The sequence below is a fragment of the Mastigoproctus giganteus genome, chromosome 13 (genome assembly GCF_048544385.1).
Source record: "Mastigoproctus giganteus isolate SK-2022 chromosome 13, ASM4854438v1, whole genome shotgun sequence".
Taxonomy (NCBI): Eukaryota; Metazoa; Arthropoda; class Arachnida; order Uropygi; family Thelyphonidae; genus Mastigoproctus; species Mastigoproctus giganteus.
In genome coordinates this window covers 130,079,490-130,104,981 of record NC_143587.1, presented here as the reverse complement: position 1 = coordinate 130,104,981, position 25,492 = coordinate 130,079,490, and the positions used below count along the sequence as shown (strand labels likewise).

At 40.1% G+C, this 25,492-nt stretch overlaps 1 protein-coding gene across 1 annotated transcript; it reads left to right on the top strand.

Moving 5' to 3' along the window:
- The first annotated feature begins 1,556 nt into the window (after positions 1–1,556).
- LOC150076439 (uncharacterized) lies at positions 1,557–25,215 on the top strand. Its single transcript, XM_090387546.1, has 2 exons — positions 1,557–1,639; positions 23,524–25,215. The coding sequence occupies exon 2, from the start codon at positions 23,527–23,529 to the stop codon at positions 25,123–25,125; it is 1,599 nt and encodes a 532-aa protein (XP_090243672.1). The 5' UTR covers positions 1,557–1,639; positions 23,524–23,526; the 3' UTR covers positions 25,126–25,215.
- The last annotated feature ends 277 nt before the right edge of the window (positions 25,216–25,492 follow it).

The following is a 25,492-nucleotide window of genomic DNA, read 5'->3' as shown; positions in this document are numbered from 1 at the left end:
GCGCAGAGCGGCGCACCCGTTACAGTCCGCAGCTCCATACGCGAGGTGCATGTCGGCCAGTTCAACGTTTGAATACTTTTTTTCTTCTGTTTTTAGCAGATTAAGAGTACACATGTTCCCACTCTAAACGAATTCACTCACATGTAGCAGACGGATCTCCCATCATAACATAAATTACATTCATTTATTCAACAAGAGAGTACACACATTCTTTCATTCCTCTTTTCTTTCGAGCAGTTAGCCGTGGCGGACGTTATAAAGAGCTATAGCTGAACATTTTCATTCACGCATGATATTTGCTATCATGCTTGCTCCTACCAAGGTGCCATGACAGAGAGCTTCAATTGGACATTCACTCAAAACTTGTATTTACTCAATGTTTATATTCGCACACACACACTCTAAGTTTTTAAGTATGTAAATGTGTAAAGCACACACGCAGTAACCTCCACTTTGCATACACATTGCTAATAACACTATAATTAGAATTAGTATTATAATAATATGATATCAGATATATTATAATATATACAATTTCACGTCTACAACATGTAATTCAATATCTTTTATCTCATACTAATATACTCACTTACCCATTCACCCTCAGATACAAATTCATATTCAAACATTCATTCTCACACACACACAGTCTCTCCATCATTTAACACACTTCTCATAATCTTACATAGATTAGGGAACTTATTCTGACAGGTAGAATCATTTGCCCTCCTAATTAACAAGTCACTAATCAAGGGGATGTCACTGTTTGGGTCCTTCGGCTCGTGTCAAAACCTGTTGTGGGAAGTCCGAAAATGTCATGTAGTAGGTCTCTTCAAATATAAAAAGGTGCTCATCACCTCGTGGAAGTGGTCCTATTTTAGTCATACGGATGCTTCCTGTGGCTGTGGTAATTGGGGAATCGCAAAGGATGTGCGCCCAACCCTCGTTAGTTCCACGGGTGTATCTAGGGTCTTTCATAAATCCAAGTTGTTAGTTTTGCATTAAAGCTACGTCCTGTAATGAACGGAGTGGAGTAAAGTCCAACACCACCAAGCGCATGCCAGTTTGAAAGTTATTTTTTGATCAATCCAGTTCCAAATAGAAAGGAAATGAATCCTACATTAATTGTTCCAATTCCTGATAACATTACGTACTACGTGCGCCATTAATATATATATATATATATATATTTTTTTTTTTTAATTAAAAAGTGGAATCGACTAATGTTTTGCTTCAATGTATGATTCTTCTAAAGAAATATTTCAAAATAATAATAACACTTTACAGACACAATTGCCTTCATTCTTAAAGAAAGGGAAGACATCACATGCTGATCACGTGAACGAGTCCCACAAATGGGGGAGGGAGAGAGAGAAAGATCATTAAAAGCATTTCGAATATGAATAATGACAAACGCATTTCCAACGAGCTGATAATTTTATCCACAGTTTATTTTGGTATTTCATTTAGAAATATCGTATTGACACCGGATTTATTGACACCAAAAAGTTTGTTTAATTTAACCTTAGTCACTAAGGAATTGTGGGAATTCGATGATTTTTTAAAGACCGCAGAGTACCTACTGAGGTTAAGAACAGTATTTGGGTACGGGAGGTGAAGGAAGTGGCAATAATCTGTGGTAAGATATTTTAGTTTCTTTGGCCTTTCTCTGAATATTCATTTCTAGCTTAATATATACCTCTGCTTCATTCGTTGTTATTAGTATCCTTAGAAATATTTTTAAAAATATGCTGGCGAAACATGTTTTCGGTATTAAATTATGTCTTTCCACGAATTCTAAAATTACGGACGCATTCTTCAACGTAATAATTCGTCTAGATAAAACCTATCTACAAAGTGTCAACTAAAAGGATTCAAGTTCTTCAACCATTGTATGATCTTTAAGCAGTTGTCTCCTTAGTACGCGTCTCCACACACACTTAGGCAGTTATTCAACTCTCTATGGTAATGCAAAAGTGTATTTCAAGTTCTGTTAAGATGGAATATACTGGACACAGAAACCATTATGCAGATATAATTAATGATGAGACATTTTGAAAATATTAGTTTGCTCCATCTGAATTAATAATATTCAGAACATTATTGAAATTACAGTATTCATAAATTACTGGGCATTTCTTTTAGAACAAGAAAAGGGAAAGCACGTCCATAACACAAGCCAAGTTTATCTCTTTCCCCCCACCTTAAGAGTTCACATCTTAAACAGAAAATTGAATTGAGTTATCCTTACGAATATAGTTTAGGATGCATATTTATTGCATGTAGATACTAATATAACAATAGTAAGGAAACAAATTAAATCTCCTGATCAAATTAGATTTAAAAAGGAAGTAGTAAAAATGCCGCTCACTTTTTTTTTTTTTTTTTTTTCCCTCAGATAAAGCGAGAGTCGCTACCTTTCTCAAACTGACTTTTGGCCCATAGCTGAATCAAGTATAATCCAAGAATATGAGAAAATTGAATTAAATTCTTCAGTAAAGAGTTCTGTTAATTCAAACAGAACTGAACTAACACTTTAAATTTAACCTGTACTTGAAGCATTAATTACGTACACGGATTATCAAAAATATCCACGCACATCTGGAATTTGAGAAGAAGGAAAAAGAATCGTACACGTCATCTACCAGGAATAGATCAAACAGTAAGGTCATTGATCTTTTGAAGCAAAGAATATTAATGACATAGATGAGTCTCGTTTTGCTTAGTTACTTCTGATGGGGGGGGGGGATTTATCGTATGACATTAATAACGAACTTATATCCTTTCAGCATATTTATGTCGTATAAACATTAATTTTAAATATTAAGAAAAATTACTGAACTTTAACAGATTTCCAAGGAAGATTGAATAATAAGTATTTCTTGCGTGGTACGCAACCCACTATCTTTAGTTCCGGGAAAGCTAAGTTATGGAGTAACGAATCGTGGTACAGTGTCTCCCCCCCGAAAGTGATGGTTGTATTTAGTTCTGAAAAATAAGAGTACATTAATAACCGGAATGTCATCCCAACTGAAGTTTGGTAGGGGCGCTCTCGTAGTTTTCCACTGGTCTAATTTCCAAGAACTATAATATTCTGGACAAATCTGCCCCTTCGACAGCAGTATGAGAGCTGTTTTAGCAAGACAGACCATTTCATGCTGACAGTTGTTCGAAGAAAGATATGCAAGTTTCATTCGTCTACTCAGCTCCCTGGAACATTTCTGGGAAGAATTAAGACATTGCTTTGGACCAGATCCTGATTTACAAAATCAGGAGCTGAATTAACTATTACATTGAAGTAATGGACCAAAATACCGCCTTCCTCTAACAAGTTCTTCGACGAAGAGGAAAATTTGTAAGCAATCCCAAAGATGGTATTGATGAAACTTTCTTTTTTAACAGACGCGTTAAAGTTCTGGCTGTATAGCGTAGAATACATAGCAGTATTATCTTTATTTTCTCCTCCAACTTTAAAAAGTGGAGCACTCCTCTCTGTTTAGAGATCATTGCCGCTAAAATTTGTATTAAAATTCGAAATAAATACGTCTGGAGGGTGAGTTCTTGCCTCCCCTCAGGCCTTTTAATCGTAGAATTTCTGAGATGTATTTATTAAACGGAAAATCTGTCTGCTTAAGACTTAACTATCTGATCCTCACAAAAACCTTGTCAAGTAATTTACATGGAATTTTGAAAAATTCCAAATATAAATCTTACTCACGGCTAATTGTGTACTAGGTAGGATGCAAGTAACCATTTTCTAATTTAACCTAACTTCTGTTAATAGACAAATACTTGATTCTTTCAAGAACCTAAAGAGTAATTTCGAAGGTATTCATCGGTAATATCTTTGAAATGTTTTTCTGTCCGCGAAAGCTTTGGAAGAAATTCTAGAAATTTCCGGAGACGAATCCTAAAACCATCACTATACTCAATCAGTGAACCACAAGGAATGCTTTCTACGTTTTAAGTTTTTTTTCCCCATTCTCGATTAAGTCATCTTCAGAAATGAGTAAAGAAAACTTTCTTGGATACTGCCTGTTGCTAACCACTAGGTTATAGCTTTCATAATTAAGTTAACGAATCGCAATTTCAATCTTAATCATTCTTGCAATAAGATTGTTTACTATTAATGTAGCATCTGTTTTGCTGGCGGGTTCTCTGATAAAGTGTGATAAGCACGATTTTGCTTTAAACACTACGTTACAGCAAATGACCCTGCAGTCTTGATGAATAGAAGCTCATATTCTAACTTTGCAGTTAATTCCCATGAAATGTATCAACTATTCATAGGAAATGAGTTATACAAGTATTAATGCAAGGTATCCTTCCATCAGTTGAATATATGGAATCAAACTTGCGATGGCCATGGAGGCCAATCTCCTATATTTGATGTGTCTTTTATTGGACTGGTTATTAAATTACCTAAGCATCACAAAATAATTAGGAAAGCAAAAATAAATAAATTATCAGCTATTAAATTTACTATATCTTTACAAGAAAATTACTTCCCACTCTAGCAAACAGTGATAACTAACACCATCTTAGTTCAGGATGTTAGTTCAATTATGGCATTTAATTAATTTCTTTAATTACCCAGTAATACATTTATTCGTAATGAGAAACTGTATACTACTGATGTCAAATTATGCTAAACAACTAATTTTACCTTTTTTTTTTAAGAAAATTTTACTTCCTAGACCCATTATATAATTTTTGTTCTGTATTCGTCAGTCAGGTGGACTTGAACCACGGTTCACTCAATCTTGTTAATACATGCCCACGCTGACCTCTCGCATATCAGATCTTAATAATGCTTAAGTTCTCTAATGAAGTAGAGGGCACTTGCAGCACACACTAGTACATCTTGTATCCGATTCATACGAATCGCTTTTGCGTGATCAGTTAGTCAAGTCTGGTAAGTAATCGAATATCGCATCGATTTCACACCAGGCAAACTTGAATAGTTAATTAGGGACCTCATCATCCAAGTAAACCTTCCTCATATCTTCCAATATGAGGTTGATTGATATCATGGCAAAATTCGAATCTTCCTTACATTCGATGAGACCTACTAAAACGATGTTCATAGGACGGCCGTTAGTACACCGGACCAAACCTATTGGTAACTCTATAGGAGGCTTCTGGATCAGTTAGTACATAATCTCGCTGCCTCTATTCTGCCAGTCAGTGACTGGAGGGAGTCCGAGTAGTGCGTATGCCGTATCCAAAAATTTCATTACTTCATACAGCATGTTCCCCCCACTTTCTTACTACTGAATACCCCCCTCAATTCTCAAACTAATAGAACAAACTTGTCTGCGAAAAGATCTAAAATTCCCGAACACCTCGTTCATTTCACAAATATACGTGGTCTGTGTTCTAATATCAATGATGTCCACTTAATCAGCCAAACTCCATTGCTTTTTCTATCAGAAGCTCAGTTATCGGTTGATTCAACCGCTGCTCATCTGTTGTCCGTATTTGCTGTATGATTCTTTACCTTCTAAGGTGGTACTTGTGCATATGTTCCTTAGGAATTCCCTGTCAGACTCGGTAATTTGGAATCTCCTCTTTTCTATCTTCTCTGGCTTAAAATCTCTTTACCATATTCAAATTCCTCTGTTGCCTCTATCCTTCCCCAACTTCACTTAGCAGTTTGACTTCCTCTCTTTGAAAGTTTACTTTCTCCAGTCCAACTTCCTGATAGTGAGGTAACTTCACTTAATTTTAATGTTCATAACTCCAGCTGGCTTCCGTTTTTTAGCCACATGGACGCAGCTGGTCGAGATGCTGAGGCTTTTGCAAATACTAACGACCTTGCATAGACTGTTCATTTACATACCAGACAATACTAGCCACACACACTTGATCTTTTTCTCACAAACAACCCTTCTAAGTACACGGTCAAGGTGAGTGGTTCTCTAGGCACCTTATCACAACTTGGTGATGGTCTCTTCTCCAATAGAACCTTTCGCTCAGTCACTCCCAACCACGTGTTGCCTTGTGCATTACAAGAATGTATAATGGATGATCTTCGAGACTTCTTTTCCTTGGTCGGATTACTATTTCGAAACTTTTGATGTCAACGTTTGCTCAGATCGGTGCCAGTGAAATTATTCTTGTAGGGCAAATCGACCAGAGAACACACGCAATTTACAGACAAATACGGGTAGATGTATTAAATAACGGGTGATCCTAATATTATAATATTCTTGTCGGAATAGTCTTATTCCGCGCTCTACCTTAATATCCTCCTTTATCTAAACCTGACATTTCCACTACATGTGCTAAGACTGTTCAAGAGAAGAATGTTGCATATCGTAATTGGCTTGTTTCCAAATTTTCATTTTCAGCCTATACCGAAGCAGAGACTGAATTGTTTCAGCCTATACCTATACCGTCTCTTGCCAAAGCTAATGGCCGCAATTTTTGTCCACCTCTGTCAAAACCACATGGCTCTATTGCCACTTCAGCCAAGGATAAAGCTGACCTGCTAGCATCCTACTTTATTTCCAACTCTTGTATTAATGGTCTTGGTAAACCACCTCCCTCAAATCCCAGTACTCTGCATTCAATGCCTCCTGTGGTCTCCGTCAAAAGTATATCAGAAAGCATTATGCAAAATCTTGATGGTAAGAAAGCATTCAGGAGCACAGGTTTTGTTCTCAAAACCTGTGCTTCTGAACTTAATAAAGTTCAATTTCTCTTTTCTTTCGTATTCCAAAGTCTTTTTTTTCTTCTCTTTGGAAATTTGCACATATCAACCAGTTTCTAAACGGTTACAAATCCCTTTCATCCAATTAGTCTCGTTGCAATTTTATTTCTAAAGTAATAGAGAAATCGATTAACTGCCAACTCTTGGCTATCTAGAAACTTGATCTGATCAACGATCACCAGTATAGATTCCGTCAGTGTCGATCCACTGGTGATATTCTGGCTTCAATTACCCATCTATAGACAAATTCAATTGAAAAGCTCAAGCAGTTGCTCTAGCCATTCAAAGGCTTTTGATCGTGTTTGGCATAAGAGTCTTTTAAATAAGTTTCCATTGTATGGTTGGCCCAATTTTTATTAATTGGGTATCCAGTTTTCACTGCGGGTGATGGTAGATGGCGGTCTTCTAACTTCTCCACTAATGCTAGTGTTCCCCAAGTTATTCAGGGAGGGGAATGCCACAGGTGAGTTACTCGAATAGTGAGCTGGATGATTTTGTAGTAACTGAGAAAAGTGGAGAAGGAATTGTTGAAGATAAACAAGGCACCCGGGGTGGACGGGATCTATCCAGTTATATTAAAAGACGCAGCAAAGGAAGTAAGCAAACCCTTGTCCATAATTATCAGAGCTTCTTTGGACTCGTAGGAGGTACCCACGGACTGGAGATGTGCAAATGTGACCCCGAATTCACAAAGGAGGATCAAAGGGCAACACAAGTAACTATAGACTTGTTAGTTTAACTTCCTTTCCAGGAAAATTAATGGAGGCACTGGTTAAAGAAGCACTGCAGGATCATCTAGACAAGACTTCAGTTATAGCTCGGACAAAGCATGGTTTTGTTAAGGGAAAGTCTTGCCTGACCAATTTGATTGGATACTATGATTTGGTCACAAAGGAACTGGATGCAGGGAATAACTTTTGATATCATATATTTGGACCTTAGAAAGGCTTTTGATGCTGTTGTACATGGAAGACTGCTGCACAAATTGGAGCAGTGTGGCATTGGAGGCAAATTGCTGCTATGGATAAAGGGATGGTTGAGTGAAAGAAGACAGTGATAATCAATGAACACTGTTCATCGTGGACTAATGTTATTAGTGGAGTCCCTCGGGGTTCAGTATTGGGCCCATTGTTTTCTGTATTTATAAATATTGATGATAGTATATCAAGCTTAATGTCTAAGTTTGCAAACGATACAAAGGTTGGCAGGGTTGTTAAGGACACTGACAGTACGCTGCTGCTGCTGCAACAGGATATAGATAAGTTGGGCTGAGAGGTGGCAAATGAACTTTAAAATTGTCAAATATAAAATACTACATATGGGAAGCAACAACACCAGAGTGACGTATCAACTCAGTGGTACTACACTGACAAGGTATGTTCGTGTCAGACGGCACCTGGAATTTCTTCTATCTCCGCGTGTGTCTCACTGTATCGAGGACAGTACACTGTCAAGCCAGAGACTTGAAAGTGTGTGGGCCGTGTCTGTGCAGTGTGATTTGTTGTGCCCATTGTTTATCCGGCTTATTGGCCGCCAGGCCCCTAGTGAGGCCCGACGTTGCCCATACCCTGCCACGTGGAGGCTAGCCGGGTGTATCCAGTATCACAACAAATTGCTCTGGCAGGTCCTGCCACCTAGTTTCCTGGGATTTCAGTGGCTAGGACCTATTTTTAAAAAAAAATTGCGTTTGACATTAATGCTTAATGGGATTGCTGTTAGGAAATCGCTGGTTGGGGTTAAACGCTAAAGAGATGTGTTAAAGGCCAAATAGGTCGGGCAAAATTTTGATGTTATTAAATTTAGACATGTGAGGCTAGATAAAAGCTAATAGTGTTAGTTTTCTTAGATTTACAGGAAACCGGTAGAATTTAGACGTTGATTAGAATTTGGCGGCATTGTTAAGGGTGTACTCGGTCGATTTAGTGAGGGAGGAAGACTGAAGACTGGGGAGAAAACAGATAGAATAGGGACGATGGAGTAGGCATCCCTAATGAGGTCATTGGAGACAAGCCCCACCAGGCGAAGTATGGGGGGGCAGGCAGGCAGAGAGGATATAGATCCGTCTCCTCCCTCCCCTGTCTGGGGATGGGGTTTTAAAGGAAACCAGGTTAGTACCCAGTTCAGATCGCCAATGGCGCGTTGGCAGCAAAGCCGCAGAATGTCGGTGTCATGTCCAAGGAGTGTCGAATCCGGTATGAAGGTTAAGCTGCCCATCCCGCTCCGGGGGTGGGATATGTTAGCTGGCAGTGGGGAACCCACCAGGCGAGGGGGTGGGAGAGACACACATTTACTTCATTCATAATCTGCATTCTCACTCTAATTGCATTTTTTTTAAATTTTTTTTCATTCAACTCATTCATCTTTTTCTCACACACCAGGACGGGATGCAATGATGTGTAGTGTAAATTTAAATACTAATTAAAACTAGGGTTAGTGTACTTAACTGTAGCATTTTATGGTTTGTGTTCTTTTCTCACACGCGTACACTTTTATTCATTCTTCTAGCTCTCATCTCATTTATTCGACTCTTACTTTCTGCACTGCACTCTCTGGGCACCGCAACTTACTGTTATTCTTCAGTTGTGGTGCAGGCCTAGCCGCAAGTTTTTTTTTTTTTTTGCAGGCCAGGGGAGAATGCAGTGATAGTGTTGATGTTAGTAAATGTTGGTTGGTACAGTATATATAAAGAGTAATGTAAGTTATTTTTAACTTTGTATTCTTTCGGCCAATTACATTTGCTCTTCCACTCATTCCCATTCACTCTTTCCGTCATGCTATGTCACTCTTTCTTTCACCAAAACTGCCATTTATTCCCTTTTACCGTAATTCCTAGTTCACTCGGTTCCCAGCCTATTCATTGTCATTCATTCAATCTACATTGCATCCCTTTGCTACTAGCCTACTGAGATTTTTCAGCTAATCTGCTCCCCTGGCTGCCTGTACAGCTCCCTCCCCTACGTGGTTACTTATTTGGCATGGGGCCCCAGGTTCCTACAAATGGCAGGGTAGTCCTGGGAAGGTTTGTCATGTCAGGTTGCAGAATACTGCTATCCTGACAGTTTAAGTCATCGTCTGGGCGTGGTGGGAAACTTGGGGAATTTTACTATTGATTATTGTTTAATTGCTGGGGGGGCTGAAATGCCATTCTTTGCATTGCTCTGCGCATTTCGAATACTTTCTATGTAAAAGCTTTATAGTTTTGCTCTTCTGTGATGAACAGATGTTCTTCTCTCCTGGGAAGGGGACCAATATGTGCTATTAGCTCTGTTCTGGGGATGTCCTATATTATATAGGTACTACACTGACAGTGGTAGAGAACGAAAAGGACCTGGGGTTATTGTGCAGGCAGATATGAAGTTTTCTGAGCAGCGCAGACTGTCTGCAAGAGTAGCTCAGTGTCTTGTCAATGATATACACCAATTTTTCTAGCAGGGATAAGGAAGTGATTATCCCCTTATATAAGGGTCAGGGAACACCTTGAGTACTGTATACAGGTCTGAGGCCTCGTTTTAAGAGGGATGTAGAGCTGTTGGAACGAGTACAGAGAAGGGCAACAAAATTAGTGAATGGAACAAAGGGTTGCTCTAATTTTCTAAATTAGTCTGAAGACTAGGCACCTGCGAGGTGATCTGATTGAGATGTATAAAACCTTGAATGGTTTGAGCGTGCATCAATGCTGATGGAATTCTTCCTCTTGCTCAGAATAATCATTTGAGAGGGCATAAATTCAAATTGACGCAAGGCAGATGTAGGATAGATGCGCGGAAGTTTGCCTTTAGCCAGCGGGTGGTTGGCTAATGGAACAGACTTCCATCTTTTGTAGAAGTTGATAGGTTAAATAAATTTAAGGATGAGCTGGACAGGTACTTGGAACGAACGGAGTGGTGAAATGGGAGCGTGTTTTTTTTTTTTTTTTGGCTGATGTTGCATAAGCTTGCATCATATGCCTGTACTAATGCTAACCCGAACAGTGATATTAGTTCTTTCTCCCAATTTTTTTCTTGTATATTAATGACCTTCTTCCACTGACTGGAAATTCTATCAGCGTTTCGCTGATGATAGCACATTGCATTCCACCTTCCAGTTTGAGAAACGTTGCACTGCTCAAACAGCTTCAACTTCTCGAATATTCACTACTAATTCCTTAAATGCTCATCTTCAGGTAATTCTCCAGGTGGTGCAAAATAAGTCAGCTGATTTCAATTATTCCGAAATTCGGTCCTGCCTTTTTATCTCGCAAAAAGATTCTTCTGCTATTATGCTTATCTTCGATGACACTAGTTTCTAGGCAAGATATCCTCTATTGAAGGAGTACCCTGAATTCTAATCTCTTGGCAAAAGCACATTACAAATATATTTCTTCCTCTGCATCTGAAACAGTTTCTTTCGGTTTAGAGTTACTTTCTTCCAAACAGCTGTTCACGCTGTGCAAATTCACCCTTCCATGGAATATTGTTCCTACTTCTTGGTCGGTGCCCCAAAACCTCTCGGGCTTCTAGAATTCATTCAAATGGTGGCAGCTAGGCTAATTAATGACTCGTCTCTAATAGTCTCTCCACTCTGTCTCATAGACGTTCTGTTTCTGCTGCATGCATTTTATATAGATACTTCCATGGGCACTGTACTTCTGAATTGACTTTTATAATTCCTGCTCTTTCAAAGCAGAACATACACTGCCGTTACCACTCAACATCCTCTTGCTGTCCAATTTCAAACTCATAGAACCAACTTTTCTTCCTCACTTATTCATTCATTCAACTTCATTTTGTGGAACAACCTTCCTTCATAGGTATTTCCTGATAATTGCAATCTGCAGAAGTTATATAGCACAGTACTAAGAACTACAGATTCTAATACCCCAGCCCCGAAAAATGTTAGCAATTGCGCATTAGAAGGTTTTTAAAGTGTGGCTAAATGGCATAAAGCTGTTCGTCTGATGAATCCAAATTCTGCGTACACTCTAACGATGCCGTTATTGAGTTCACTGGAGAAGCAATGAAGCATTTTGTCTAGATTGTGTGCAGCGTATCATGAAAGCTGGTAGTGGATCAGTGATGCTTTAGTGATGACCTGACTATTATGGAGTTGGTCCATTTAAGTGAAATACCAACGAAGCTGAATCAGGCTAGCTATACAAATACGCTTTGTGCAGTTTGTCCTTTGCTGCACATTTAAGGAACACCTTATTTCGCTATTCGTATTCGAGGATAAACTGTTTACAGAATGTGGTATGGCACTCAACTGGCCAGCCAAGCTACCGTTCATAATTATATAGAGAACGTGTGAGCTCTTTAACGGAAAGTGAAAATACGACAGCATCCTCGAAACCTGAATGAATATCAGGCTAAATTGTTTTCAAAATGGCCGAATATTGATATAAACAATTTAAGCGGTCCATTTGAATCCTTAGAAATTACAATTCATGACCCGCTACCTGTTAAGAGAGCCGACCGGGCTAGCCGAGTGGGTAAAGTACCTGCCCGGCAACCCAAAGGTCGCGGGTTCGATTCCCGCCTCGGGCTTGGATCACTGTACTGCAAAAACCTTTGGAGGTGCAATATGGATACAGAAGCCGATGCGCCAACAACTACCAAATCAAAAAAAAAAAAAAAAAAACCTGTTAAGAGTTGAAAAATTTAGTTAAAATAAAAACTACCCAAGTAAAATATGGGCCCCTTGTATGAATATAAGTATTCATATAATACTTATCAACAATCCGTACACTATTAATAGTTATGCTGTTCATTGCCAGTGTAGTTCAGCCCTTTCTAATGTTACATAAATTATTTACTACTTTGTGTTATCTAACCAAGCGATCTACTCGAGTATCGTATAGGCTTCCGTATCCCTCTTACAACTTAAACTTGTAATATACAATTGCATAAATGTTTGCATTTGTTAACATCAGTTGATCAGATTAATTTCGCTGTCCAAAAACATCGTCATGCACTGGTGCGCAAAACTTAAGTACCAACACTTTCTAAAGGTTACAACCACAAAATCAAACGAAACAGCCTATGGCGATTTGCATAACGGTGGTCGATCATCACGATTCAAAAAATTTGAATCGTGATGAGAGGTCTCGTATAAACAAAAGCAGCAGTATATGTGCAAATTACCGAATGGTGAGCAAGATTGGTTTCATGCAGTGCTACAGACAACGAAATGGCCAGTAGATAACATCTAGATGACTTTACCCGGGGTCGAATGATGGGGAAAGTCCAAGTGCGAGGAGTGTAGCTGCAGCGTTCGGATCGCCCATAGCATCGTCTCAAGTGCGTGGTGGTCGTCCACGAAAAGCAACGCCCAATGATGACCTCTACGGGCCAAGAGGGACCGACAACATTGTAAAACAGCTGCACAGGACGCAGGATATCGCGGTTTACTGTGGCCAGGCCACTCCACAAAGTTGGACTGTTTGCCCGACGGTCAGTACGTTGTCCCTTTAACATCTGCCCATCGGAGACACCGTTTACAGTAAGGGTAAGGTCATCTTTACTGATGAGAGTAGATCCAGTCTCAGCAGAGATTCTGGGCGTCATGATCTGGCCAGAGTTGGCACACGGTATCACCCCGCAAACATCATTGAAAAGGATCGATATGGTGGTCGAGTTGTTCTCGTTTGGGGCGGCGTTACCTTGGATGTACCCGTCGAAGCAATTCCAGAGGCGATACTCAATCTGTTTAATCACTGCCTTAGAAACTGCCGCTTCCCGCAGGCTTGGAAAACTGCAAACATACGACTCATTCTACGACTTTCCTGAGTCGTACAGGCCAATTGCACTCCTTTCCGTACTGAGCAAGCTGTTCGAAACTTCTGAAAAATCGGATTGAAAATCATTACAATGCAGCGGGCCTACAGTCACAAAATCAGTTTGGCTTTAAGAAAAGTGGTTTTTTTTTTTTTTTTTTTTTTTTTTTATATTTGGTTTTTAGGAGCATTAGCAACTAAGGCCATATTGCTCCGAGGATATGCGGTGGTCATTCCCTGACCTTTTCCCATCCTCCGTATTTGGTGGGCCCGTACCCCGGTCTATCAAGAAGCGTGTGCTTCTTGCATTAGACGCAATGCTGCTCCTGCCCACCTGGCTACGGAAGCGTCTAAGGAAAAACTGTACAACCTTAAATGTTCTCGAAAACCTCAATAAATCGTAAATATTTCTTTGTTATTGCAATACTTTTCCGTGGCGTTTGGACACCTTATGGTGGCCAAGCGTCCTTGGTCGGCTGCGGAAGGCCAACCTTCCAAAAAACATGTTCCAGTGGATGAGATCATGCTTGTCTAATAGATATGTAACTGTTAGAGCTCCATACTCCTCTGTGACAAGTATTCAGAGGCTGCGCACAGGGCTCTTAGGCCACTTCCACTGGAAAATGGTTCTCGACGGCTTCCTGGATCTCGGCGACGTCGTTTCCTTGGTCTATGCGGATGACTTGGTTCTGATGCTTCCTGGGGATTGCAGAGCCCAGCTGGAGACTACCGCTACTCAGGAAATTGACACCTTTTGAAAACTGCGCTGCAAGCAATAACTTAAATTTCATAGAAGAAAAGATCCATTCTGCTCAGGAACTTTGGATATCAGACGACCGCCACAAATCAGGATTCGGGGTGTAATTATCAAGATGACTACTTAAAGTATATACACAAGAAAATCAGTCTACTCTGCACTATCTTCAAGAATAGCATGCAAGGACTTGGTCTGAGGAGAAACTTTCAGCCTTTATTATAAAGCTATCTTTCTACCGGTAATATCATACACAGCTGGAATCCTGTTCCTCAACAGGAGAAAGCTGGAGACAATACAAAGGTGTATATTACTAACCGCCTCAAGAGCTTGTAACAGTCAGCACTCAAAGCCCTAACAGGATCCCTCCCCATGGACCTGGAGACTTGCCTTCACTTTGCGACCAACCTTCAAATAATCTTAAATGAAACTCCTCTCTGCTCACCTCCAGCTGACTTGAAGCATCCAGCAAAGGACAAATCACGCGCAAATTTTTACCTACACTACAAATGGCATATCCGGAAAAACCCGTCATTGCTCGCCCCTGGGCTCTATACCACCTATCTGCTCATTGGCAATGAGGCCTTTAGACAGTCTTCAGGGTTTACTCGGCGATACCCCACTGTGGCTCCCGAGAAACGTGGGAACTTTACGCCTGCCCTCTCTATGGTGACCTGCACCGCAAGCTAATCACTAAGATATCTCTCCCTCAGAGACCAGGAGCACCTTCTAATAAGAGGACACATACCGGGCATTTTGGTCAATGTAACTCTTGCACATACCTTAAGAGTTATCTGTTACCCCAACTGGACGTATTATTTAGATGTTCTGGGGGCAAAGACGTTTCACGTGAGCGGGTAGCTAATATCAGGGAAGAGAGCCTAAAAAACTTCAAGGGTTGTGTTAGAGTTGTGAAATATACAAGAACAGTAAATCTTAATTGTTTATACAGTAACGTTCGAAGTGTCGTCAATAAAATGAGCGAATTCGAACTGCTGGTTAAAACAAGTAACGCGGACATAATAGGGCTTACAGAGACGTGGCGCCACCCGGAAATTGGGGATGATGAGTTTCAGTACGGCTCGTATAATGTATTTAGGAAGGATAGAGTAGATAGAAGGGGTGGTGGGGTAATGCTTATCAGAAGCAGCCTGAGTGCGACGATAGCTTTCCCGGATTCAGACATCTCACATGCTAGTATAGAGTCTGTATGGTGTGAGATAGTTGGAAACAAAGGTATAATGCGAGTAATCTACAGACCAGGTGATTGTGAAGATTACGACAAAAGCCTCTACATGCGAATGGAATGGGCAAGTAAGCGTCAATGCCTTATTATGGGTGATTTCAATTTGCCTCTAATTGATTGGAGTAAATGGGAAGGAAACTCGACATGGGGAACAATTTTTAAATCAACTAGATGACCTGTTATTTGTATCAACATGTCAGGGAAAGTACTAGAGAAAAGAATATCCTAGACCTCATCATCACACATGAATCAGATGACATAACAGGGCTGACAGTACAGGAACCGGTAGCAGGAAGTGATCACGGAGTTCTACGGTGGATGATGACGAGAGAGGTAGCAGAAGTAAAAGGCAAAGGAATGGGTTTTAATTTCAGAAAAGGAAATTACGATGCCTTAAGGTACTACATGGCCTCTATTAAATGGGTAGATATCGCGCTGACAATGAATACAATTGAACTGTGGTACGCTTTTAAAACATTAATCACAGATGCCTTGAATGCGTATATACCATTAAAAAATACTCCACGAGAAGGGTTCCAAGTTGGATGAATAGTGAAGTTGCCACATTACTTGAGCAGAAAAAGGTGGCATGGAAAGGTTACAGAGCAATAAAAAGTACTGAAGCCTATAACAGCTACAAGGTGATATGTAATAGAGCCACAGAAAAGGTTCGACAGGCAAAGGCAGTTTATGAGAAATCACTAGCAAACAGAGCAAAGAGGGGGATAAAATTCTTCACATATATAAATGCCAAGAAAAGCAGGACAAACCAGATCGGACCTTCACGTAAGGGAAAGGGATAGTAATAAATACACCAGCTGCCGTTGCAGATGAACTCAACAGTTATTTTGCATCGATATTTACAAATGAAAAGCCTTTTGTGGCAATAGGAAATTGTGGGAGCGAAGTTAAAAATATGTAATTAATGATATTGAAATTTCGCAAGATTATTTAATGAAAACTTTCGAGCCTACAGACCAGTAAGGCTCCTGGAGTTGATGGAATATACCCTATAATTAAAGAGGCGGCAAGCGAGTGCATTGAACCATTGAGGCTAATTATGGGAGCATCACTATACTCTGGGGAGATTCCCTTGGATTGGAAAAGTGCAAATGTATCTCCCATACATAAGGGTGGCTCTAAAAGTGAAGTTGGAAATTATCGACCTGTCAGTCTGACTTCAGTAGTAGGGAAAATCATGGAGGCAATGATCAAGGGTGGAATTCAGGATCATTTGGATCGAGTTGAAATTCTCAAGGATACTCAGCATGGTTTTGTAAAGGGAAAATCATGTTTAACAAACCTGGTTCGCTATTTCGAAAGGGTTACTCACGAGCTGGATTTAGGGAATAATTTCGACATTGTTTATTTAGATTTCAGCAAAGCTTTTGACTCAGTCCCACATGAGTGGTTGCTTTATGAGCTGGAACAGGTTGGAATCACTGGGAAAATCCTTAGAAGGATGGCTTCAGGGCAGGAGGCAGAGGGTTGTGATAAATGGCTATTCCTCAGATTGGGTTGATGTAAGAAGTGGGGTCCCCGAGGATCAGTATTAGGACCACTGTTTTTAATTTTCATAAACGACATTGATGAAGGATAGAGGGCGTGATGTCTAAATTTGCAGATGACGTTAAATTGGTAGAGTAGTTAATGATCACTGTCAAGCTGGTCTTCTTCAGAGAGACCTAGATAGACTTCAAGAATGGTCAGAAAAATGGCAGCTGTGCTTTAATCCAACAAAGTGTAAGGTATTACACCTGGGAAACACTAATCCCGAAAAAACCTATTCACTTGGTGGAGTTCAACTAAACCCAGTACTGGAGGAAAGGGACTTGGGTGTTACGATACGGTCAGATATGAAATTCTCTGAGCATTGTAAACAGGTTTCAAGGAAGGCCCATGATGTCCTATTGATGATCTATCGAACTTTTGCAAGTAGAGATAGGGACGTGATAATCCCATTATATAAGGCTTATGTTAGACCACACTTGGAATACTGTGTTCAAGTATGGAGACCGCACCCAAAGAAAGACATCGAGCTTCTTGAAAGGGTGCAAAGAAGGGTAACTCGCCTGGTGGGATCGGCAAAAGGGCGTCCTTATGAAGAAAGACTTCGAATATGTGGGTTGCAGAGTTGGGAAACTAGACACCTTAGAGGAGATTTGATTGAGGTGTTTAAGGCTCTGAGAGGCATCAGTAAAATAAATGAGGACAAAATTTTCAAGATTATAAATGATGCTAGAACTAGGGGACATAAATTCAAGTTACGGGGGAAAATGTTTAGATTGGACTGCAGGAAGTTTTATTTTAGCCAGCGAGTTATAAATTACTGGAATAAGTTGCCTTCATGGGTGGTAGAGGCCGACAGTTTGGGGAAATTCAAAGGTCATCTGGATAGTACTTTCGGGTAAGGGAAGCGCATAGGATGATAGGTTTAATTTCCTTTCTATTTATATTTTATTTACTTATATATATAATTTTTTTATTTAATAATTATTTTAGTTATTTATTTTTTGTTTTTATCATTGTTTTGTTCGGTTTTTTTTTTTTGGCTGGTGCAGCATAAGCCATAGGCTTTCTTGCACCATGCGGCCGATACTAGTACTATTTTCCCAATTTACCAAAGATCTCTTTAAAATAAGGACATTCTCTCAACTGCAGCAGTGATCAAAAAGACAAACCTTCCAGAAACGCAAACGCGGAAACTTATGGATCTGCCCTGCATTCTGCTGGTAGCAAGAAAACTAAACTCAAATCTGACAAGTCACCTAATCCTAACATCAAGGAATGCAAAACCGTGAATTTCTGGACACGACCCGGCAATTTCATTGGGATCATCTCAACGCAAGAAAACTGAACATGACAATACAATGACTAAAATTTAATCATCTCAAATATAAATGCAATCTATGAGAGGATTGCCATACACAAGAGCCCACGCATTGACACTATTGTGCCATCACCAGGAGCTAGACAAAATGCCATCATAGAACAGGAAAAATGAAACGTGACAAATTAGGACCGAACTGACCAATATTTGACCATGATTGCAGCAATTGGCTGCTACCAAGGCTGAACATCTGGCTCAGCCTGCTTTTACTCCTTTCCCTGGCAGGGGGAGATGATATTTTGCTGTCTCCTCCCCTACCACCACCCACTTTTCCTACTGGTGGGGTATGGGCATGCCTCATGGGAGTTTTCTGTCGACCCCTTCTGTCTTCCGCCTCCTCTCCCAACACTTTCTCCTTACAGTGTACTGTATTGCCTCACGAGTCTAAATAACATCAATTTCTGCCCAACATTTTAGGCTCTTAGAATGTATCATTTTAGGATACAACCCCCGGTTTGGATTTCTAACAACTACTTGGTAAATAAAATAAAACAACCGCGATCACTTTGTTTATTTAGGTCGTAACCACCCGAAACTTCAGGAAAACAGGTGGCAGGACCTGCCAGAGTGATATGTTGACAGCTGGTACACCTGGCTAGTCTCCCCGCGGCGAAGTATTGGAACGCTGGGTTCCACTAGGGGCCCGGCGGCTAATAATCAAACCAACAATGGGCACAGCATTACTACACAACACATGACCACACTTCTTTAAATCTCTGGGTTTGACAGCGTACTGTTCATGTTATTTGGTTTTTAGGAGTATTAGCAATTAAGGCCATATCCCCGGAGCAATATGCGGTGGTCATTCCCTGACCTTTCTGCATCTTCCGTATTTGGTGGTCACGGGCTCAAACCTGGTCTAATCAAGAAGCCATGTGCTACTCACTGCCACTCCTGGCTGACAGCTAACTGTCTTCGATACAATGAACATACGCGGAGATTGAAGTCCCTGGTGCCGTTAGAACCGAAAATACTTCATGTCTTGGATGGACGTACACAACTCTAGATACTGGAAGGCGGTACTGTAACCGGTGCACGCTAATGTACATCCTTCCCCCATGTACGTCTGTGCCGAGATGCCATTGGCCCCGAGTTCGTGTTTATGGATCATAACGCCACACCCTATCGCGCTGCAGCTGTTGATATGCTTTTGGAAAGTGAGGACATTGGGTTGGTTGGTCTGCCTGTTCGGCCGGTCTGAATCCCATCGAACACATTTGGGACGCTCTGGGGAGACGCCAGCGGCACGTCCACACCACCAGAAAATCTTCACCAACTGAAGATGGCGGTGACAGAGGAATGGACGATGTTACTGTAAGAACTTATCAACAGCATTGTTCTAAGCATGGAAGACTGTGCAAAACCTGCATTGCCATGAGACCCTTGGGGAGTGGTGTACCGAGTTACTACCAACAAATTGCCAAGAGGAGAAGTAGTCCATTCCACAATAACACCACAAGGAATCATGACAACGTCATGGGAGCAATCCATGATGAATATCTTGGATACTCTCTTTATCAGCGACGCCGATCATCTCACAACACAACAGCAGCAAATTTGTATAGATAATGACAATTACCACATTGACTCTGTGGAGGAAGAATTTAACACTGAAGAACTGCAGCAAGCCCTTGGCAAAATGAAGGATAAAAAATCCCCAGGATTAGATCGCATTGAACCAGAAATACTAAAAAAGGTCGCCCAGGTAAATCCCCAATTTCTGCTTAACCTGTTCAATAAATGCCTAACCCAGGGATCCTTCCCAGAAAGCTGGAAAATAGCTGAATTAAAGTTAATACTGAAAAATCCATCGAAGCCTCCAGAACAGCCTAACTCATACCGACCCACTGCCCTCTTGTCCACATTGAGCAAACTACTTGAACGCCTCCTCCATACCAGACTCCTAACACACTACACAGAAGCTGGCCTACAATCCAATTCACAGTATGGATTTCGCCCAGGACGCTGCACAGAGGATGCTCTCTACCAAATAACCCAAGCTGCAGCCAACACTAATTACAAGTACTTTCTCCTCATAACCATTGACTTTGCCGGGGCCTTTGACATGCTCTGGTGGCCAAGCATTCTTCGCAGGCTACGATTGGCACGCATACCAGCCAACTTATACAGGTGTATAGAAAGTTACCTTTCCAACAGGAAGATCACCATCTCCTCACCATACCAGAAGCTCACCAAATCTATCTACAGAGGCTGCCCACAGGGTTCGGTCCTCGGCCCGTTCCTCTGGAACATCGTCCTTGATGAGTTACTTGATCTGGATCTGGGCCCTGTTACTATCCAAGCATTCGCAGATGATATTACCATCTCCATCGCAGCGGACACCAGAGCAGCTCTCGAGGCCGCTGGAAACCAGGCACTACAGATCATACAGGACTGGGCAACTCTACACAAGCTCCGGATTTCTCCACAGAAGACACAATCCATACTTCTCAAAGGCACCCTACAAATATCAAGGCCACCTCAGATCAAGGTACAAGGAAAAACCATCAAGCTGGTAACTTCCCTAAAACACCTGGGTATCATCCTGGATTCAAAGCTCTCCTTCTTCCCGCACTTCTCATACCTTCAAATAAAAATCAGAAATTATGCAGCCTTAATCGTCCGAGTAAGCAGGTGTGACTGGGGTCTGAACCGGAGAACACTCAAACTCCTGTATAACGCTATATTCCTCCCTGTTATTACATACGGATCTGGGATTTGGTACCATAGAGCAATAATTGTTCGCAATAAATGCAAACTGGAAACAATTCAGCGAAGTATACTGCTTGCCATTACCAGAGCCTGTTGTACAGTAAGTTCTCCGGCCCTACAGGTTCTTGCAGGTGTCCTCCCCCTTGACTTGGAGGTTATCCGTCGAGGATTGCACTACTGCCTGTCGCGGGGAATCCCAGCTACCATCTTTGGACATACCATCGACACCCGCACTGACTGCAAGCAAGAAAAGAAAAAACTAGCTGCCATGCTAGTACAAATCTGGCAGACAAGATGGGAGGAGACGGACAAGGGCCTGATAACTAAGAAATTCATCCCAGATGTCAAACTAGTTTATCCAAAGTCGCCGCCTTGGTTCTCTCCTGGCCTCTACTGTACATATATTATAACTGGACACGGCTCTATAAATCATAAGTTGACTACCTTGGGAATCATCAATAACCCCTACTGTACATGTGGAGAAATTGAAGATTGGGACCATCTTCTTTATAACTGCCCAATTTATAACGATCTTCGAGGAACACTGTACACCAGGCTACAACACATACCTCAAGGACAGGAGCACCTGCTAATTTCTGAAGAACAATATTATAAATCATTAACTGAGTACGCACAGAACCTCTTTTCTAGGCGCAGGACTCTACAACCAGCTCAAGCCAGGGATAGAAACTTGTAAAGGACTTACTCAAACTTGAACTAAAAAAATCTGTACTTGACTGTTTTACCAGCATCAACTTGCTAACCCTGGAACATCCAAAGTAGGATTACCTGCTAACTTTCCATATGGTTTGGTAGGCTCCAGTGGTCTTGCGGAGTGGTCCAGTGACCACTCCACCGCAAAATATAAGTCACACTCAGCACTCTCGCTGAGTGGTTTTTCTACCCTTCTGGAGTTATCCTCTCCCCCTTTTCTCCTGGTGGGGCATATGCTCCACTGTCAATTTATGGGATGCCCTTACCTACATCCCGTTACTCTTACTTTCATCCCCCATCTTCTTCCGTACACCCTGTACTGCCGCACTCACCTTATTTTTTTATTTATTTTTATTATTTATTTACTTATTTATTTTTTTATTTTATTATTATTTTTTTTAACTTAATTTAATTTATTTTTTTATTTATTATTATTATTTTTTTTTATTTTATTTTATTTATTTTTTATTTTATTTATTATTTTTTTTTATTTTATTTATTTATTTATTTTTATTTTTATTTTTATTTATTTTTTTTTATTATTAATTTTTTTTTAATTTTATTATTATTTTTTTTTTATTTATTATTTTTTATTATTATTATTATTTTTTTTTTATTATTATTATTATTATTTTTTTTTTTTTTTATTTATTTATTTATTTATTATTTTTTTTTTAATTGGTCTCCGTTCAGGAAGCTCAGGCAACTCTGACGGAGACCTGCCAGAGAATAATGGGCAGCCTGGCTACCTCCTAGTGGTGTGTGCGGGCAACGTGGGGTTCCACCAGGGGCCCTGCGGCCAAATGCCAGGACATACAACAGAACCCAACACAAAACTACACATTCACCACACTACACTTTTTCTGGCATTTACAGTGTTCTGTATTTCTTCACAGTGTACATATGGCGCAGATGTGGGAAACCACAGGTGGCGCCCGACCCTAACACTATGCACACTATATGCCATTAGGGATGGCCATATCTCCTGAGGACAACTTCTTCTCTTTGTTCCATCTTTGGCAGTGTTGCATTTGTATCACGGCAGCTAGTGCTATGTTGCCATTTTTGAATAAAATCCCTCTGTACCGTTTTGTTTCCGTTGTGCCGGTGTTTCCTCCATTTCTGTACCTCACTAGGTTCCTTTGGTATGCTTTTCTCATATTTAGGCCCCTCCTATGAAAAGCTACAGGTGGAAATCTGACTGGTCCTTAACTTTTGCACGCCAGTGTAGTTACCTTTTATGAAAACTAGTGGCTCCTTTAAATGAAGACGTAATGAATGAAAAGTCAATCGGATCGAGAGTATTGCTTCTCTGAGGTGCTAATATCGAAAACCGTCATCCGTTTATCTGTAGCTTATCTACTGCTGATTAAGCGATCACCTGCAGACTTCAATCGATATCCGGAAAGCAAAATTCCACAGTAAATTTCGATTTACTGTGTGGAAATTTTGAATATTACTGAAGTGTATATACGGTTTTACAATCTATGCTTCCTATCTAACAGCAAACTCCCCCACCTTAGTACTCAATACTTACATGATCAGGAAGATATGATATCTTCTGGTTCATAAAGCCAAGTTTGGCTTGCTGTGATCTATTTTTTTTCCTCTTTGTGGAATAAAGAATGTTCCCATTAGATTGTCTTAAGTCACTAGTATTTCAATATTTAAATACACTACTACTACTAATTTAACTAACAAAATAGTTACATTTGCTAATCTCGTATTCTTTATTTTCCAGGCCATGGCGTACTACTTTAATCCACGAAGACAAGTCTACACTCTAGTCAATGATATTTCTGAATGCAATGCAACGTTAAATATATACTCCAGTTACAAAAGCAGGAACCTGCTTAAAACTAGCTTGGAAGTTGTGGTGCGAAACTTGATATCAAACTACTGGGTTGAATGCGATTGGTTCAAGATACCAATTCCTACTAGAAGTAATCCTTTCTTTAAGCTTTCCGAGAAGCTCTTGGACTTGATCTACCGAGCAGTGATCGTCTATAACTTTCCTCGTTTTCCAGACGAAACTAGCCTGAGGCCTCTTTTCATGAGTGGAAAATTAGAAAAAGTTTACGTTCTAAGTGGAGCTGTATTTATTAAACCTCCTATATACGCATTGATTCGAATAAGTGCGTGTTCCTACACTCTGACAGTACTTATCTTTCATCTTGGTACTTCAAGGTTTTCTGATGAGAAAACAGGTTATGACAGCGTGTTAAATCTGTTTCCAAGCGTCATTGAATGCACTTTTTGGAATTTACGGCTACTGAGCACTGATATACAATTCCCATTGGACAAAATTTTGAAACACCAAAAGCTGGAATTACTTCGTCTAACATTCCCAGTAAAAGAAAGAGAATTATTCTACCCGATGGTTGCTCGGGGACGGTTTATTTCTGCTGAATCTATTAAAGCTTTGTATCTAAAAATAGCTCCAATTTTAGCTGATCTTATTACCATACTGCAATACTTGCCAAACCTAGAAGAAACTAACCTTGAATTGGGAAGGGCCTTTGATATACTACACCGTGAGGAAGTTGTCGAGGGTACGCCAATTCCTCGGTACAAACTGAGGGAATTCTCATTGGACTTAACTCACGATGAATTATTGACTATAGTTGCAAATACCTGCCCGTTACTTAGAAGGCTGCATCTCTACCTAGACCGTCATAATGCTAATCTTATCGTGAGTAATTCGTATAAACTTGCATATAAACTCTCGCTTATTGTCGTAGATGACAGAGTCATTTTTGCTAAACACATGCGACCTGTTCTGGCAAGAGTCGGCTATTGGATAACATCCATAACTATCGATATGACCAGATTAGAAATTAGTTATTACGAGACTGCTATGGCGTGTCCTAATCTGGAGAATCTCAAAGTGTCCCTCTCTGATAATCAGAAACCTTCTCCAGAAGGAATAAGGGGATACGTTCCTGACATATTTACAAAACTTAGAGAATTACAAATAATCCAGAAGCTCCCTTTTGAGGAGGGCATAAGCGATGAAAAACTTGTTTTTCTTTTAATGAACTGTAAATATCTGAGGAAACTAAATCTACAAAATGTGCGATCAATCACTGATCCAATATTTAACAAAATATGGATGAAAAATCCGTTTTCTTATTTAGAAAACGTGGCGTTTATCTACTCTACTATTAGACCAGAAACTGTAAAGAAACTTGTTATGTGTATCCCCTCAATAACCCGTATGTCTCATACTCTAGGATCGCCTTTTGGATATTCCAGTTCGTTGCATATGTTCAATGGAAATGCCTATCATCAGCTCGACTTCGAGATTGAAATCGAAAGAGAAACTGGAGAAGAACAGATTTAGTTGAATTTCCTATCTGCTTTGTTTAGTTATTTTATTTAAAAATAAATGTACTTTAAAATAACCACTAAACTATTTAATGTTTCGCAGTTTTCCTGTAAGTGGCTGTGTAATGCCTAATAAAAAAAAAAAGTTGAATGGTTCCAAAAATGTCGCTCTTTTACATCTAAAACATATACATTAAATTATTCATTCAGTTGGTCTGCAAATTTTAAATTACCAAACGCAGTTAACCTTTTAATGTAATACCTTCCATAAATTACTATTTTTATTGTAATGTTAGACATATTCAAATCGTTAGACATATCCAATTCAAAAAGATAATAGCAAGTTTCTCTTATGCCTACCCTCGCATTAAAATTAAATAATC